Raw genomic sequence first — 17628 nt, forward strand, 5'->3', positions numbered from 1 at the left:
AAATAAAATAATCCAAATAATTGATAATATGTTCTTCGAGTGCCGTATAATTATATACAATTTTTAATCAATACAAACTAATATATTTTTTTTGTATAATTACTCTTTTTTTTTTTAAACACACTACTCATACACTAGTAACTCTCTTCTTCTTCTTCCTCACTTCATATTTCTTCTCTCTCAACACCCTGCACAACATAAAATGGAATATAAAAGGGGATGAAGGAGCTCAATTTATAGAGTTTGAACTGCGTCACTGATTATCGGGATAGAGGAGCTGTTCCTGCATATAGACCGCCTCCAATACAACACACAACACGTCCACCCCGTGTTGCTGCTGCTTCTCGAAAATGCATGGAAATCTCTGCTGGATTCGGAGAAAACATGCCCACCGCGTGTTGTTAGAAAACTGCCACGCTGCTGAACTCGCTGCATCACCACATCCCCCATGTATTGTCAAAAAACTGTCACGCTGCTGACGGACTCTGTCACCATGCCCTCTACGTCATGAACCTGCACCCACAAACTGATAAAACATCCCTTCTCCATTATTAAACAAAAACACAAACGGCTGATCTATATGAAAAATAAATTGTGGAAGGTGGGGGGTATGCAATAATTTACATTTTCTGTTATTATAGGTCCAATCGAAACATAAGGAGCATGACTCATGACTCATGAGCCCATGAAAAAAGGTTACTATTATAGCGGGCCACATTTGTGGGCTAAATTTTGGTCTAATGCTATTACTAGATGCAAATTGCCTAATCTTAATGATAATCCAGGACAAAAAATAAAACTAATAATCAATAACAGACCATACAAAAACATTATAAAAACATCCATGATGTTGTGTATATATCAAAAACGAACCATCAGCATAAAGATATTAAAATATAAGACCAAAAAAATATATATTAAAATATAATATATAATATATATTTAAAATAAATTAAATAATATATATATTTATACACAAATATATAATAATTAATTTAATAATTAATTTTTTATATATACACAACATATTGCACAAAATTTGAAGGGATTATTCACACACTTTAGGAACTGATTAATTTGCCCATTTTTTATTTTTATTTTTAAAAAAAATAAAAAATGGGTTTAAAATACATTAAAAATATTTTTGCTCAAAATACATGGAAATTTGAAAATATTTTTTTTATGTTTTCAGCATTTTTAAAGTTAAAAATGTTTTTAAATAAAAACACACGATGATATTATAAATAAATAACTATTTGCCTTCTTTATAAGTATAGAGACGTGTCTTGGATATATTTTTACATATCTGAAATGAAGATTCAACGAAAAAAACTGTTTATTCATGGAAATATTTTTAAGAGTAAAGGACAAATAGGTCCATAACTTTTTTTTCGCAGACATTTTCGTCCTCAACGAAGGGAAAATACATTCAAGTTCCTCACCCCCGAAAAACGTGGACATTTCAATTCTTCCGTTGAGTTCAGGCGTTTGGACTGGACGGAAAAGTCTAACCTGGCAGAGGTGGCGCTGACCTAGTCGTTACGGAGGCCACGTGACAGGGATTAATTCGAAACAGAACATATAAGTCCCCGCAACGAAAACGACGCCGCTTTTGTAACCTCCCACAATCTTTCAAATTTCTCTGCACTTTTCTTCTTCCTTCGTCCTTTTTCCCTTCCATTCTTCTTCCTCGGCCCCTGCTTCCATCAGCACCGCACAACCGCCCCTCCGTCAGCCATCATCAACGCCGGCGACCTCCTCCTTCCTCTCTTTTTGCGCCTTCTTCCCTTTTCTCACTCCCTTACTCCCATTAGTCTCTCTCTCTTCTCACCCTCCTTCCACCCACCGTTCATCCGCGACAACCTTCTCGGCGACCCATTGCCGCCGCGCCGCCGCCTCTCTACCGGCGTACCACCGTCGCTATTAGGGCCCAACCATCATTTTTCCTCTCTCTCAGTACCACCCCTATGCTTCCCAGGATGAGGACCACTGGCAAGGGTAAACAACCTGCCAAAGGAAAGAAATCAACTGGGAAAGAAAAACAACCAGCTAAAGAGAGCACTGGTCTCTTCTCTGATCCCGACATGGGAGTCCCAACAGAAGACACATCTAACTTTCCGAATCAATATTGTGAGAAGCAATTTGTGGCCTTTTTCCAACAGAAAAGCCTTCACTTTGAAAGGGTCATCAAATGGAATAAAATCCCTTCCGACTTGCACACCATGGTTAATGAGAACATTGAAAGTCGGGAATGGCATTTTATTGAATGGGAATTGAAGGAGTACAATCAAGATTGGGCAATAGAGTTTTATTCCAACTTCTACACACCCACTCTGAAAACAGTGTATATGAGAGGCAAGCAGATTCCAATAACTGAGGCTGCCATTGCTGAGATCCTTCGGATCTCCCAGAAGCTGAAAGGAAAATGTGCCTATGTCAATGCAATGGAAGACAAAAATCTACCTGGTATACTGAATTGGGACAGAATTTTGAAGAAGATTTCTATTCCGGGTAGTGCCTAGAACAGGGGCACCGATTGTGGGTGAAACCAGTTAAGCAGCTGGTTCGTGAAGCCCGGATGTGGCAACAGATCTTAGGCAGCTATGTCATGCCAAGCTCTCACGAGATATCTATTCCAGTTGACTTGGCTATTCTGATTTGAGTTGTTTTGGAGGGTAAACCGGTCTTCCTCCCACATATCATCTGGGACCATATGTATAAAGTACATTATGTGGGGAGGAAAAAGGCGGCATTTCCTTATCTGATTGCTGAAATGGCCAGGAAAGAAGACGTTGAATAGGTTGAAGCTGATTGTGTTCCTCCTATTCCTGGTAAGGAAAAGAAGATTCCTTACATTGTGGCGGTGATGGAGGCAGGGGTCGAAGAAGAAGAATGGAAGGGAAAAAAGACGAAGGAAGAAGAAAATGGCAGAGAAATTTGAAAGATTGGGGGAGGTTACAAAAACGGCGTCGTTTTCGTTGCGGGGACTTATATGTCCTGTTTCGAATTAATCCCTGCCACGTGGCCTCCGTAACAACCAGGTCAGCGCCACATTTGCCAGGTCAGACTTTTCCGTCCAGTCCAAATGCCTGAACTCAACGGAAAGATTGAAATGTCCATATTTTTCGGGGGTGAAGGACTTAAATGTATTTTCCCTTCGTTGAGGACGAAAATGTCTGCGAAAAAAAAGGTTAAGGACCTATTTGTTCTTTACTCTATTTTTAGATTTAAAAAGCTTTTAGATTTATTCGAAGAAAAAGATGATATTTTTCTATGTTGCAATACTTTTTTGTATAGAATAAAAAATAAAAGAGATTGTAATTTAACTATTATAAGTTCCTAGCCAATTGTTAAGGGTTTTTTGCAATTTCTTTTATTCATTTTTTTTCTTTTTCTTAATTTTATTTCAATGTTAATCTTTTTAAATTTCTATAATAATAACTTTATAGATAGTAAAATTTATTTGAAAATAAAAAATAAAAAAATCGAAACATTTTCATAACCCAATCAATCCCTTATCCCTTACTATCTTAGTACTGTGCACTCATGCTCATTCTATTCAAATATAGTTCATTTTAATATTATTTATTCATATAGAATGAATATCAGTCCATTCGAATGGAACGAGTATACATCTAATTAGTTGCTATAAGATTACACCATACTTTTTCACCTATAGCTGATAAACTCCATCAAGCCATTGTAAAATCAAATCAAACATTAATATAAAATATATTAAAATATAAAATATATATTAAAAATAAATTAAATAATATACATATTTATATATTTTTAATGTACACATAATATTTTATAATCGGTGCAATTTATTTTTCTAACCTAACCAACTGTAACCGTGAGAGTCAGGGTTAGTTATGCTGTTCCAACGACCACGAGGAATCATAAATGCAAATAGACAAAAATACCCTAGTTGGATTACTGAAATTACAGAACTGCCACTGGCTTTTTCCTCGCCATTACTACTTGTTGTACGTGTTAGTTTCAGCGAGCAACCAACCTGCGTAAGTTGTTGGAGCGTTGGTCACATCGTCGACGTCCACGTCATCTCAGATTCGCCACCGTAAGCTATCTTTCTCTCCGCCATTTTTCTATTTTGGAATTTTCTGGGCCTCGATGATTTCAATGCGATATCATATTCCCACATTTATTGTTATTATAGGCTTATATTGATATATATGCTTCGTAGATTCTCTGATTGATGTGAAAGAGAAGCGCTAGGGTTTTTTTTTTTATTAGCATAATTTAGTTAATCTGGTTCGTATACATAGCGTTAGTTATGCTTTTTATTTTGTCTGATTTGCATGGAATCCATTTCATGAAACGACAAATTTTTCCCTTCTATTTTTGGTCCTTTCTGTGATTCTTGTTTTTGCTTTTTGTTCACTTTTCTGTGTCCGCTACATGATATTTTTTAGAGGAGTTTGAGTTCACTTGGCAGCCAGAAGTGAGAAATTTCTATACCTTTTGGTTCTAATGATTTCACTGTCACTTTCTTTGCTTCACACAGTTGTTGGATTAGATCACATGGCATATTGGTAAATGGTAATTGATGCATGTGCTGCTAGTTTGTTTAATTGTTTTCGAGTAGATGGTGACCTTGATGATTTGTTGTGGCTTCTCTTTGGTATTCTAGTCATAGATGTTTAAAAGGAATTTTCAATTTATAGCATGAGAGGTTTGAGCATAACACATTTTGGATTCCAGAAGGTCGTCTTTGGCTGCAAGTTTGTATTGGGAAGTCCCTTCAGTTCAGTGTTAGGACCACAAAGATGATGAGGAAGACCAATCCCAAGTCTCAAAGTACTGAATTGGAACTTGATCAACCTAACATTGAAGATTATCTACCTTCTGGACACACCATTCATCAAGAGCCTCATGGAAAGCTTCGCCTGTATGCATACACGTTACCTTGACTTTATGTTGTATAGATGCTCACAAAATAGTAGTCAACAAGAAAAAAAGCAGATTTCTTTTTCTCAATTGACATAGCTGAAAACTAGAGTCCTTTTAATTCTTTTCTCATTTAATTTTTCACATACTCCTGGCAATGTGATAGCTGGATTCTCATGTGGAGAATATATGAAATTATATTTCAGGTGTGATTTGCTTGACATTTCTCCTACTCTATCTGAGGCTGCGGGTGCTATTGTAGATGTAAGCTTTTGGGCTTATCTTGAATATTTTCATGCCGTGTGGTGTCAGTTTCAGTTATTATCTTTTATAGAAACAATAATGATCATCATTGAGTGTATTAAAGAGGAGAATTTTTACTGTCAAGCAGGGAAAATTTAGCTTTTTCCAACAATAAATGGTGTCCTGCTTCTGCAGGCTTCATTGCCTCTTGATTTTTCTGTTTCAGTTCTCATGGATGATTTAGGGTTTTGCTATAAATCAGAAGTTTTATATTTTAGGTCTAATGGAAGCCGAAAGCCATTAGACATAATGTCATTTCATATTGATATTGCAATATATGCCATCCCCTATTTTGCGCCTTGGATAGATTCTGGTCATCTGCTCACATATTGAGTTTTATGCTGAGTAGGATTCATTCTTAAGGTGCTTCAAGTCAATTCGATCAGAACCTTGGAACTGGAATGTTTATTTATTTCCTTTGTGGTGCTTTGGAGTTGTAATTCGATATTTGATTCTGTTCCCTGCAAGGTCAGCATATTGCTTTTACCATATTTGCTTACATGTGATGCATCATATAGTATTACTAATGAAATATTGCTATCTGCCTAGCTAATTTTAGATGATACTTATCCTTATAGAGATATGCTTTGATGCTGACATTATCGAAAAGAAAACAACAGGATTTAAAGGACATGATTTGATCTTCAGCTTTAACTAAATATGATTCTCTTTTACACTCTGGAATCATTAAAAATAGAACCAATTTGATTTAGAGAGCAACTCCATGAATAGAATTCCCTATAAAAATATGCGATTCAAATTTATTTGCAAATCAATTAGTACTCTTGGAACTTAAAAGAGATTAATGAAATTCATTTTTATTTCTATATTACTTTCTTAGCATAAAATAATGAGTTTAATTTTGATGCACTAACAGTATAAAATGTTTTACAATAACAAAAAGAACCATATCATGTGAGTTATTGTATCGTATCATGAATCATGTATTGTTAAGAGAATATTAATATGTTATCAATTTGGAAACCAAAACTAAAAAGCCTAATAAAATTCCTTCTACGGCAAAAAAAAAAAAAGGAATCAATCTAATTTTGAGTGGATTTCTTGATGTACACATCAATCAAATACAAGGAGTTCAGAATCCACTCAATTCCTTTCTAATTTGTTATACATCAAACGAAGTTTTGGTTTTTGTGGGCTGACTGAAACATGCTGTTTATATTTGGCCTATTAGTATTTCTTTTCAACTTTTCATATTGATGACTTGTTTTATTGTAATGTTGTCCCTGTCTGTTGCATCCTGCTTCCTGCTTTGACCCTGCAGGGTTCTACTGTTGTCATAACTGGAAATTAATGGTCAAACTTCTAACAGTTTGCAGTCAAATAAAAAGGATAAAAAAAGAACTTCTACTGGTTTGATGCATTAAGATTTCTTTGACATTTGAACTAAGTCCAGAATATAGAAAGAGAAAGGGTTCAAATATACAAAATATTCTACTGGTTCTCAGTTGCTGTGGACTCTTGGCAGCACTGAACTGTTGGGTTATAACCTTCTATGATGTCCTTTCAATTTTTCAAGCTTTAAGGCATATAATGTAAAAATATTAGGTATAGTTGTTCCTGCATTGTATCATCTTATGTTGTATCTTATTTATTATAGTTAAAATTTGGACTAATAGTGTAAGAGGGGAGAAAGGGTAAAAAGCAGTTAAAGCCACCTGATAGGGATTTGACCCTAACCAAGAAACACCCAGTCCCTTTCGCATTATTTGGATTTAATATTAAGTGCCTTGTGTCTGGTTTCAATTCATGTTGTCTTAACTACCAGAAGAAGAAACTTAATCCAATGGCTCTATTTAAACTTCAAATTTTAGTTTGACAAATGGAAGAGTTAGTGTGTGCGTGTGTGTGTATATTGANNNNTAATAATAATAATAATAATAATAACAATAATAATAATAATAATATTATTATTATTATTATTATTATGCAATAAATTTTGGTCAATTCATTGATGGTCATAATTTATTTTCCCTTCAAGTTGTAATATCAACTTCTGTAATGAATGATTGCTTTATTTAAAGCACAGGAAAAAAATTTGTTTCTTTCTAGTTCTTGTTTTTTATGTCACACGTTCTAATTAGCTCTCTGTTTTTCCCTTTGAAGAATAGCAACTTGACAACTTCTAACTTTCTGTGTATCAAAGTCAATGCACTGTAAGTTGCTTCTTTCTTTCAGAGATGTTTGGTGGAGATGATATGCGGTTTCTTTGTTGCATCCTGGACTGGGGTTGTCAAGTACCATGGGCCACGGCCTAGCATGCGACCAAAGCAGGTTTGTCTGATGTATATTGGTGTTGCCATTTTGTCCTTATTCACATATCGATTAGAGTTTGGTAGTATTAATCTAAGCTTTTTGTTCATTGAATAGGTTTTTGTGGCCAACCATACTTCCATGATTGATTTCATTATCTTAGAACAGATGACTGCATTTGCTGTTATTATGCAGAAACATCCAGGATGGGTTGGTAAGTGCCGTGGTGTATACCTCAAGAGACATACACAAAGCTTTTAAGTCTTTGTCATCAATAAGTAGCGCCTTTTTTATTATTATTTATTAATTTTTTGTGGCATCTCTTATCCTGGTAATTTGGTTTTGAGAATTGCACATTGCCAAAGGAAACACAAAAAGAAGTTTGTTGTGGCTTCTCTTATCCTGGTAATTTGGTTGAGAATTGCACATTGGCATTACCATGCTTCAACAATTGTTCTTAGATATCTTCACTAGAATTAATTTTGATCCACTTCCAATCAAATAACTTCCTTTAGATCTACTTTTTCACGTCACTCACTCCAGCGGTTATTATATTAACATGTTTTCATCATCATCTCTCAATAGATGCTACTCGGTCTTTCTCTTGATTACTTTTGTTCTTGAACCAATCTTTCCTTGTATGTTCACTCATGTGCCTCAAATTTGCTTTGAGCTTATTAGATATTTTACAAGCACAAATTTATGTCTGAAACATTTCTTCATATCATGAACAGGATTGTTGCAGAACACCATTTTGGAGAGTGTAGGGTGTATCTGGTTCAATCGGACAGAGGCAAAGGATCGAGAAATTGTGGCAAGGAAGTAAGTAGAAATGAAAATGTTAGGAGAGCTTGCTTCTCTGATGTTCTGTTATCTCTTTAGTTGTTGTTTTCATATGAAATGTCTCTTCTCTTATCTCCTTGCATTCTTCTTCTGTATGTCTTAACAGAATTGCTTCTTGATATAAAAAAAATGTTTGGAAATATATGCATCAGATCTTATTGTTTTACTTGCATAATTTTTCATACTTCAGATTGAGGGAGCATGTTCAAGGAGCTGACAATAACCCTCTTCTCATATTTCCTGAAGGAACTTGTGTAAATAATCACTACTCTGTGATGTTCAAGAAGGTGTGTAAAACATTTTCAGTTGCAGTGATTCTAATCTCTTGTTACAATAGGCTTTTGTTCCCTTCTGTGATTTTATCTCCATTGACTTGTATTCTAATTCCTGAATGCCGAAAGCTTTAATGGAAGCTTCTTAATTTTAATAATTTGTAGGGTGCATTTGAACTTGGATGCACAGTTTGCCCAGTAGCCATCAAGTACAATAAAATTTTTGTAGATGCATTTTGGAATAGTCGCAAGTAAGAACATATATTTGAGGGGTTAATCATTCTGATCTTTCACTTTTCTTGTATTTCTGTTTTAGACTTTCTAGTTTTCATGCATTTGCAGGCAATCATTCACTAAGCATCTGCTGCAATTAATGACATCTTGGGCTGTTGTGTGTGATGTTTGGTACTTGGAGCCACAGAATCAGAAGCCAGGAGAGACATCCATTGAATTTGCAGAGAGGTCAAAGATCTTTATTATCGATGATATGCAGCATCTTTGTTTGGCTTCAAGGAGTTAAAACTTGAAACAGTATGTTTATTACTTTATTTCAATGGTTGTAGGGTGAGAGAGATAATCTCACAACGTGCTGGCCTAAAAATGGTTCCTTGGGATGGATATCTAAAGTATTCTCGCCCCAGCCCGAAGCTTAGAGAAGGAAAGTAAGTTCAACTTCTTAGTACCTCTTCTTTTTAATCAAATGCATTCGTAACGATCTAGGCATTATAATGAGGATTAGGATCGTTTTAGTTTTCTTATGATACACGTAAGTATTATTCGCTGATAACTGAAGTATTTTATCAAACACTTGATTCAAGGAAGTACTTATCAGATGTGCATTGGCGACAGTAGAGTTTGCTGATAAAAGTCATGCTGTATTAGATTTGTTTACACTTTGGTTCTTATTTCAGTCATTTTACCTACCAAACTAATTATCCACATGCATTGCAGGCAACGAAACTTTGTTGAGTCTGTGCTCCGGCGCTTGGAAGAAAAGTAATGCGTGCCTTCTATACATTATTAATTTAGCCCTTCACCTTAATTTTTGTTTTTATTTTTATAATTTTTATCTAGACTTCTGTTTTTTCAGTTGATCTTTTATGATGTTACCGGTTGCTTTGTCAGTTTGTTGTGATCTTGTGGACATTACATAGGAGCTATATTTATCGCTCAATTTTGACGTTAGTGGTTAGATGTTGGGGAAGTGCTCGCTAATCAATTACTACAATACTTATACTGCAAAACTATTAAAAAACACACCTAGAGTTCTTTTATACTAGTGCTATATAAACGGCAACAAAAACAAATCGATTTTCCGTGTTATCCATTCCAAAATGGATTTTCGTAAATAATGTCTTCTTTTTTCCTTCGGGAAATAAAGTTTTATTTTATTTTATTTTATTTAAGAAAAAAAATCCTTCCAAAAGATTGTCAATCAGGAATCACACCACTGAGGCACTGATATTACGTTTTGTTGCTAGTGGGCTAAAGCTGAATTAGCAGCACGTAAGCATATGTGAGAGTGTACATGCTAATTTCATTTTAAATTCGTAACCGGTAATAGCTATAACTAATGGGAAGTCTAGACCAACAAATCGAAATTGCCCTCAACAACTTCGGGTAGAACCAACCAAAGGTGTGCATTCTACACAACATGAAAATCCATCATTTTCTCACTCACACATTTAATTAGCATATCTCATAACTAAAAGTGGGTTACGATCATTTTTTTTTTGGTGACTAGTGGGTTACGATCATTGAAACAGTTGACAAGGTATCTGTAAAAACAAATAAAAAATAGTAAATTAGCATATCTCGTAACTAAAGGTAGGTTAAGATCATTGAAACAGTTGACACCGTATTTGGAAGAAAAACAATATAGCAAATCTTACTATCAAGTTGCACCTAAGTCTCAGTTGCTCAGTACTTGAGTACGCTACGACCAAGTACAGGTCGAGCAATCATATATAGTTTCATAACTTACAAAAACACAGCTTCAACTAAGGTGAAAAAGGGAGCAACAGGACCAACACAACTAACTATCATGACAAGTTATTATAACATTAAGAAGCCTTAGTGGACTCTTCCGGCAGATCATCTTCGTCATGGTATATGTTCTCTGCCATCTGCCATATTTGAAGTATGTTGTCTTCAGCCACACTAGCAACCACCCAATCTTCACATGGGTTCCAAGAGAAGTCAGATATTTTACTTGTATGGCCACCATGAATGAAAAGCAGTTCTGGTGGACCATCTTCCGCATCTTCTGGTGACTGCTCTTCATCAATCCTAAGGGGGCAAATACATGAACTTAATAATCAAGGAGGAAAACAGCGAAGTATATACAATTAATCATGTATAATATTTCTAGATATTATTTAATAACCCATTTTCCTCAGTAAAACAAATAAACAATTATGAACCCTCATTTTAACATTGCTAACTAGTTGCAAGCTCTACACCTAAGAGCTAACATTAACCAACATGTAAGAGCCTGTTCTACTCTGTATGTGAAATGCATGAACTCAAGCTCAAATATGCATAAATGCTTTATGTCATGATTTGGCTCCCCTAAGTTGAAACCATTATAATTTAAAATCTAGCGAAAGGGTAAAAGAACTCAGCACCATATCAGTAAACCTAATATTGACTAAACACCAAAATTTTCAGGATGACAGTGGATTGAGTATACCTGCTAAGATCCCACACCATGAGTCTCCTACCAAGACAACAAGAAGCCAAGATTGTCTCATTCTTTGGATTCCAACCAACCTGGAATACTTCCTCCCTGTTGTATGGCAGAACCAAAATCCAGATCAAAGACAGATAAACACAATTAAGGAGTAGTTTCATAATAATTTGGAGAGAATGTTACTTGTGACAATCAAAGGTGTGAAGTGCAGTACTGATCTTGCGCAGATCAAATAGCTTCACAGTTTTATCAGTGGAACCAGTAGCAACAACCCATTCATTAAAGGGATTGAAAGCCAAGCAATTAACCTAACAGGACATCAAACACAAAATCCAATATCAGTAGGTGATATTAAGGAAAGAAGGATGAACTGTCTGAAATTCCTGGAAAAGAAAATCAAAATGACACTTTGATTTGTAATCATTTCCATAAAATATATGTGTTTTCTAAGATGTCACAGCATTCTAACACTTGTCCTGGTGAAATTAATTTTATCATGAATCAGAGAATACATGAGTATTCTCAGAATTGTATTTTAACAAATTCTTTAAACAATGATTGGGCTTCAGTGATTGGGTGTTGTACAGATGATCAATCCCATCACAAAAGAGTTCCTTGGATGGATTTACTTTTCAACATGTGTATTAAGAACTAACTGGTTGACACGATAAAATGAGATCATGACAGGCAGAATTATTATCCACCTCACTTGAATGGGCAACAACAGATTGGACAGGTTTGGTGACTGACGGTGTTCGGAGATCCCATATAAGCAAATATTGATCATCACCAACAGAACCAAATAAGTACTCATGCCTCAAATGCCAAGCGACATCCTCCACAACACCCTCATGAACCTGGTCAGAATAAATGACATTACTTGTGAGGCTGCAGATGAGGATATTAAGAAAAATGAAAACACTGTTAATTTGTCAGATGTAATCATGCAAGTAGGATGTGCAAGGAAAATAAACCCATCATGTGACAAATTGCAATAGGCTAAGGATTACTTTGCATAAAAAAAATTAACACAATAGGTGGATGTAAATTATGATGAATAGAAAAAGAAAGTACCTTGAATATCTGACTAGCTTCAAGGGTTTTATTCTTAGGAGTTGCATTAATATCCCACAAGCATATCTGAGCATCATCGGAGCCACTCAGCAAATGGCCCTGCTTGAACTTGCTCCATGACAAGCCATACCCTTCGGTATTGTGACCTCTCAATCTAAGATCAGGGTTACATGCCCCATCTAGCGGAGGCTTAGACAGATGCCTGCTGTAATCAAAGACATAAACCTCGGCACTGACAGTCTTAGTGGCAATAATAAAGGGGTTCTGAGGCATGTAACGAGCTCTATTAACCTCTCCATCATGATTTATCTGCTGGATTATTTGCACCTGTTGAACACAACACACACTCCAATGAGATGACACACTCAATACCAACTCAAATAATCCCCCAATTGGCACGTGGCAACTGCAGCTTTCAAAACCCGCCCAGATTAGGTGAGAAAGCATCAAATCAGAGTAACACAAATACCGCCCGAAAATAAATAAAGAATCAAACTTAGCAAGGACCAAATTAACAATCCCTAAACCCTAGTAAGAATTAACCACATTGCACGTGCCATTTGCAAAAGTTGTTGAAATCGGGCAAAAAAAAAGCATCAAATTGAAGTCATACAAAGATGCAGAAGAAAAATGCATACTTTAGATCACCAAATTGTTGATGTACATGTACCCAAACTAAGCCCTAATGAAATTGCAATTATAATTAGGGTTTAATAATGAAAATGAATAAGCAATAAAAATTTTATAATGAGGATGAAATTGCAAATGAGAAGAGCATGTATGGTTGGGATGGAGATACCTTGCCGTTGGCGGCGCCAAAGCCACCGAGGTCGGGGCGGTCGTCGTCGTAGTGGCGTGAATCGTTCTCGGCCTCGTCGAGAGGGAGCTGGACCTGAGCGAGCATGAGGTAGTTGGGCTCGTTCTCGGATGTGTGGGTCCCAAGAATCATCTTCTGAACGGAGTAGTCCTTCCCCGGCGGCTCGTCCCTGTCGGGAAGCCATTCAACGGTGAGAGAAGGCCACTCGAGCGCGTGGGTTATAACAAGGTCGTAGAGAAAAGGAGTGTTCTTTTTCCAAATCTTGTACTCTTCGTTTATTAACCTCTCTTCTATTTCACCTCTCATCTCCTCCTCCTCCTTCCCCATTCTAATTCCAATTCTTCTTCTTCTTCTTCTTCTCTATTCCCAGATTCCAGAAAGAAAGAAAGAAATAATCACACTCTCTATCTAGGGATTTTCCCGCCAAATTAAGCGAGGGAGAGAGTAGAAAACCTAGGAGGTGGTGAGAGAAAAAAAAATGAAAAATGGGATTTTGTGTTGTGTATTGTGTATTGTTGGGGAGTGACTAGTGAAAACTGAAAACAAATGAGTGAGAATTGTGGCTATTTATTGCTGCAATTTCTTCTCGGCGCTCAACTTACCGCCATTTCTTTGGTTTTTTTTAGTATTTATCTAAATTGGTCCTTAAAAATTTTTGTAATGAACGTTTTAGTCTTTAACAAAATCTAATTACACAATTAGTCTTCAATTTTTTTTTTATCCTTCACTCTAATCTTTTTTGTTATTCTTCCATTACGAACTAACCGAACAATATATCGTATCACATGAAACTAATGACTCAATCATTAGGTGAAAACTCATGTGCAGTCAACTTCACGTGAAGTTGGTAGCTGAAAGCCGTTAAATGATTTGAATATTTGACTAAATTTTCATCTAACGACTCTCAGTTATCAACTTCACGTGAAGTTGACTGTACCTGAGTTTCCACCCAATCATTAAGTGCCACGTGTAAAATTAGGATAAATAAGTTTTCATTTTGAATGATGCTAAACGTCGCGTTTTTGGACTAGGGCACGATAATGTGTTGTCGTTTCGTTAACTAAGTGGGTGTAAAGGTCTTTTTTTATCTTTCCTCCTCCAAAACAAAATACAAGCAACATCTTCTCTTCCCCTAGGTTTTACGGAAAAAGCCACCACCACGCTGACATTGTTAAATCAAGACTTTGTATGAGACAGAATTATTGAGAAAAAGGTTCTGCTAGTCTATCGGTCGCCACTAATTGATGTTAATATATCTCTTTTCTAGTATGATGTAGATGGTATAGTTGTTCATGGTTGCACTTGTTTAAAGGTGTGTATCTTGTGTAGTTGTTTGTGGTAGTAGAAATTAGTTGTTGAAAAAAGTGTTTCTAGATTCTTCATTACTATAAAAATCAGTTACTGATAAGTTGTGTAATGCATGCATATATGAGCTTAACATTAAAAAGATTCAATAGTTTGTGGTAAATACACTTTATGCATGGATTAATATGGTTATCACAAATAAAAAACCAAAGTTTGAGCAGTTGTTGTTTAGTATGTAATTCATCTGTATAAGTTTGTGTTCTGACTTTGACATTTTATTCCATCTTTATGAATGTCATATGACTGATTGGGTTATCCCTATCTTTCAACATCGGGGAAACTTTGTCAAAGATAATAGGGATGAACTTCTTTACATTAATGGAAATGTAAAGAGATTTTTTTCCGTTGGATCTTGGCCTAGTGAATTATTTTGACTTGAAGAAAATGTTTGAAGAGTTTGGCTACCATGCATACAAGATGTATTGATATGATCCAATAGCTCTTAATTATGAAGCAAGCCTACATCCTATATGGAGATAAGAAAATTAGAGAGATGTGTGACAAGAAGAGTGAGGATAGAGAGACGGATGAATTGTATCTATTCTTTGATCATCCAATTATGGAAGATGTTGATTTTGAGAAAGAAGTTGACATGAATTTGGGTCAGGGAGATACTGTTAAAGATAACATGAATCAGGAAGACAAAGACGAGGACAACGAAGATGAGGTCTTTTCTGATGAACCAATTTCTGACAATGATAGCTATGAAAGTACGGAAGACGAGGCGTATAAACCCCCACCTCCAGACTTTGAGGATTACACCGATGATAGCTATGATAGCTATGAAGATGAAAGACTCATAAAGAAAACAAAGAGCAGACATGGCAAAAGAGATAAGAAGAGTAAGAAAAAAGCTGTTGAAAAAAAGGATAATGTAAGAAAGAAAGTTGGGGCTAAACACACTGATGGTTTAGGGTTTGAGTCAGAGAATTTTGATACACCTCAATCATCAGACAATGAGGGAGATTGTTTTAACTGGCCCCAACATGGCCGATCAGAACTGAGTGGCTGATAAATTAGAGAAGAGGTTATTGACCTAACTTCATTTGACTCATGGAGAAGCTTTTTTGATCATATTAAGATAGACTTTAATGTAGTGTGCAGTGACAAGATGATATATAGAGCTTTAAGGATTGCTAGGAAAATATATGTTGGGAATGAGAGGGTTCAGTATGGAAAATTGAGAGATTACCTCACTGAGATTTACAGGAGCAATCTTGGCAGCACTACATTGCTGGAAACAACCCCCACAATTCCTGGTTCACCATCATTGTTTAGCAAATTGTATGTCTGTCTGGATGGGTGTAAAAAGAAGTTTAGGGCTGGCTGCAGACTACTGATTGGGTTGGACGGATGTTACTTAAAAGGATATTATAGAGGGTAACTGTTGTGTGCTGTAGCTCAGGATGCAAACAATCACTTCTATATGATTACCTATACAGTAATTGACAGTGAAATAAATCAAAGTTGGAAGTGATTTCTACAACTTCTCCAAGAGGACATTGGTAATTGCTCGGTGGAAGAATGAAATTTTATCTCTGATCAGCAGAAGGTAAATGACAGTTACATTATTTACGTTTATATTGTTATGAATATGTCTGACTATATTTGAATTGAATTGAGTTGATGTGACGACAACACCATTGTTTTAACTTCACTTGGTGTTACTATATTTGAAGTGGCCTAGTTATATTTGTATTTGAATGGAATTGAATGGCCTGATTGTATTTGTAGTTGAATTGAATTGAATTGAATTGGCCTGAGTTGCATTGTTTATGTGTACTTGATGTGATTCTGTTTGAATTGATGTCATTCTATTGAATTGAATTAAGGTGGTCCTGAGTTGCATTGTTTATTGTACTTGATGTCGTTCTGTTTGAATTGATGTGAAATTAATGTGAAGTAGTGTTCATTCTTTAGGGACCTATCTGCCAGATGTGTTCATTCTTTAGGAATCTATCTGTCTGAAAATAATTTTTTGGAAGACATATCTGCCTGATGAATGGTTTTACTCAAGATGTATGTGTTTGTTAAATAGTTTCTTCAGGATTCGAATGCACATCTTAAGCTTGTTTATTTGGATGTATTCTGCAGTGTTTGTTGCTTGCTTTGCATGAGGTGATGCCAAATGCACACCATAGAAATTGTGTAAGGCACATTTGAAAGAATTTTATTAGGAGATCCAAGGATAAACAGCTGAAAAATATGATGTGGGCGTGTACAAAGAGTAGTACAGACGCATAGTTCCAGTATCATATGCAGAGGCTGAATAGGATGAACGAAGAAGCATGGGCATATCTTGCTAAGTTTCAACCTTTTTGCTGGACCAAATCCGATTTTAGCCACTGTCCCAAACTTGACAACGTGACTAACAACATGAGTGAGGTCTGAAACGTCAAAATTAACCATTACAGGGGAAAGTGTATTCTCACCATATTGGAGGAGCTTCGTTACTACTTGATGAGGAGAATGGCAAAACACAAGAAGGTTCTAAGCACCTACACTGGAGTATTGACACCAGTTCAGCAAAGAAAATTGGAGGATCTTATAAAGGATACTAAGTTCTGGACAGCTTAATGAACTAGTGACAACGATCGTAATGTGTTTGAGGTTCACACACATTTAAAGAAGATTGTTGTGCATATTGGAAGGAAAACTTGTACTTGCAATATGTGGCAACTGACAGGTAGTAATAACAAGTTGTATTTGACTTATATGTATTAAAGATATGCATTTTGCTATGTCAATGCTATTTAATTATTTGTAGGAATATCATGTGTTCATGCATTGGCAGCTATTCAAAAGAGGTGTGACAGGCCATAACCATATATGCACCCTTGGCTAAAGATAGATGCATTTAGAACAACCTATGAGCATGTCATCAAACTTGTCAATTCAAAAGACTATTGGGTGAAGACTAGACTACTATCTCCAGAGCCACCCACTATTAGGAGGCTTGCAGGCCACCCCATGACGAAAAAAGAAAATCGGACCCTGTTGAAGACGTGCGTGATGGAACAAAGGGACAAAGAACATTCAAGGTTATTAGGTTATTACCTGTAAAAAATGTGGCAAAGCTG

General features: G+C 35.9%; 1 protein-coding gene and 1 pseudogene across 1 annotated transcript; one reads left to right on the forward strand and one right to left on the reverse strand.

Annotated features, from left to right (window-relative positions):
- On the forward strand, positions 3955-9848 carry LOC107631508 (annotated as a pseudogene).
- LOC107631507 (WD-40 repeat-containing protein MSI1) lies at positions 10577-13757 on the reverse strand. Its single transcript, XM_016334972.2, has 6 exons — positions 13166-13757; positions 12367-12693; positions 11997-12149; positions 11476-11600; positions 11293-11388; positions 10577-10889 (listed from the first exon to the last, which is right to left on the reverse strand). The coding sequence occupies exons 1-6, from the start codon at positions 13508-13510 to the stop codon at positions 10664-10666; spliced, it is 1272 nt and encodes a 423-aa protein (XP_016190458.1). The 5' UTR covers positions 13511-13757; the 3' UTR covers positions 10577-10663.

Source organism: Arachis ipaensis, chromosome B03 (assembly GCF_000816755.2).
Source record: "Arachis ipaensis cultivar K30076 chromosome B03, Araip1.1, whole genome shotgun sequence".
In the NCBI taxonomy this organism is placed as follows: Eukaryota; Viridiplantae; Streptophyta; class Magnoliopsida; order Fabales; family Fabaceae; genus Arachis; species Arachis ipaensis.

Coding starts and splice junctions, on each gene's coding strand:
- LOC107631507 (XM_016334972.2), bottom strand. CDS start 13,510: ATGGGGAAGGAGGAGGAGGAGATGAGAGGTGAAATAGAAGAGAGGTTA. Junction 12,694..13,165: donor TTGGCGCCGCCAACGGCAAG/GTATCTCCATCC, acceptor TGTGTTCAACAG/GTGCAAATAATCCAGCAGAT. Junction 12,150..12,366: donor AAGCTAGTCAGATATTCAAG/GTACTTTCTTTT, acceptor TATTCTGACCAG/GTTCATGAGGGTGTTGTGGA.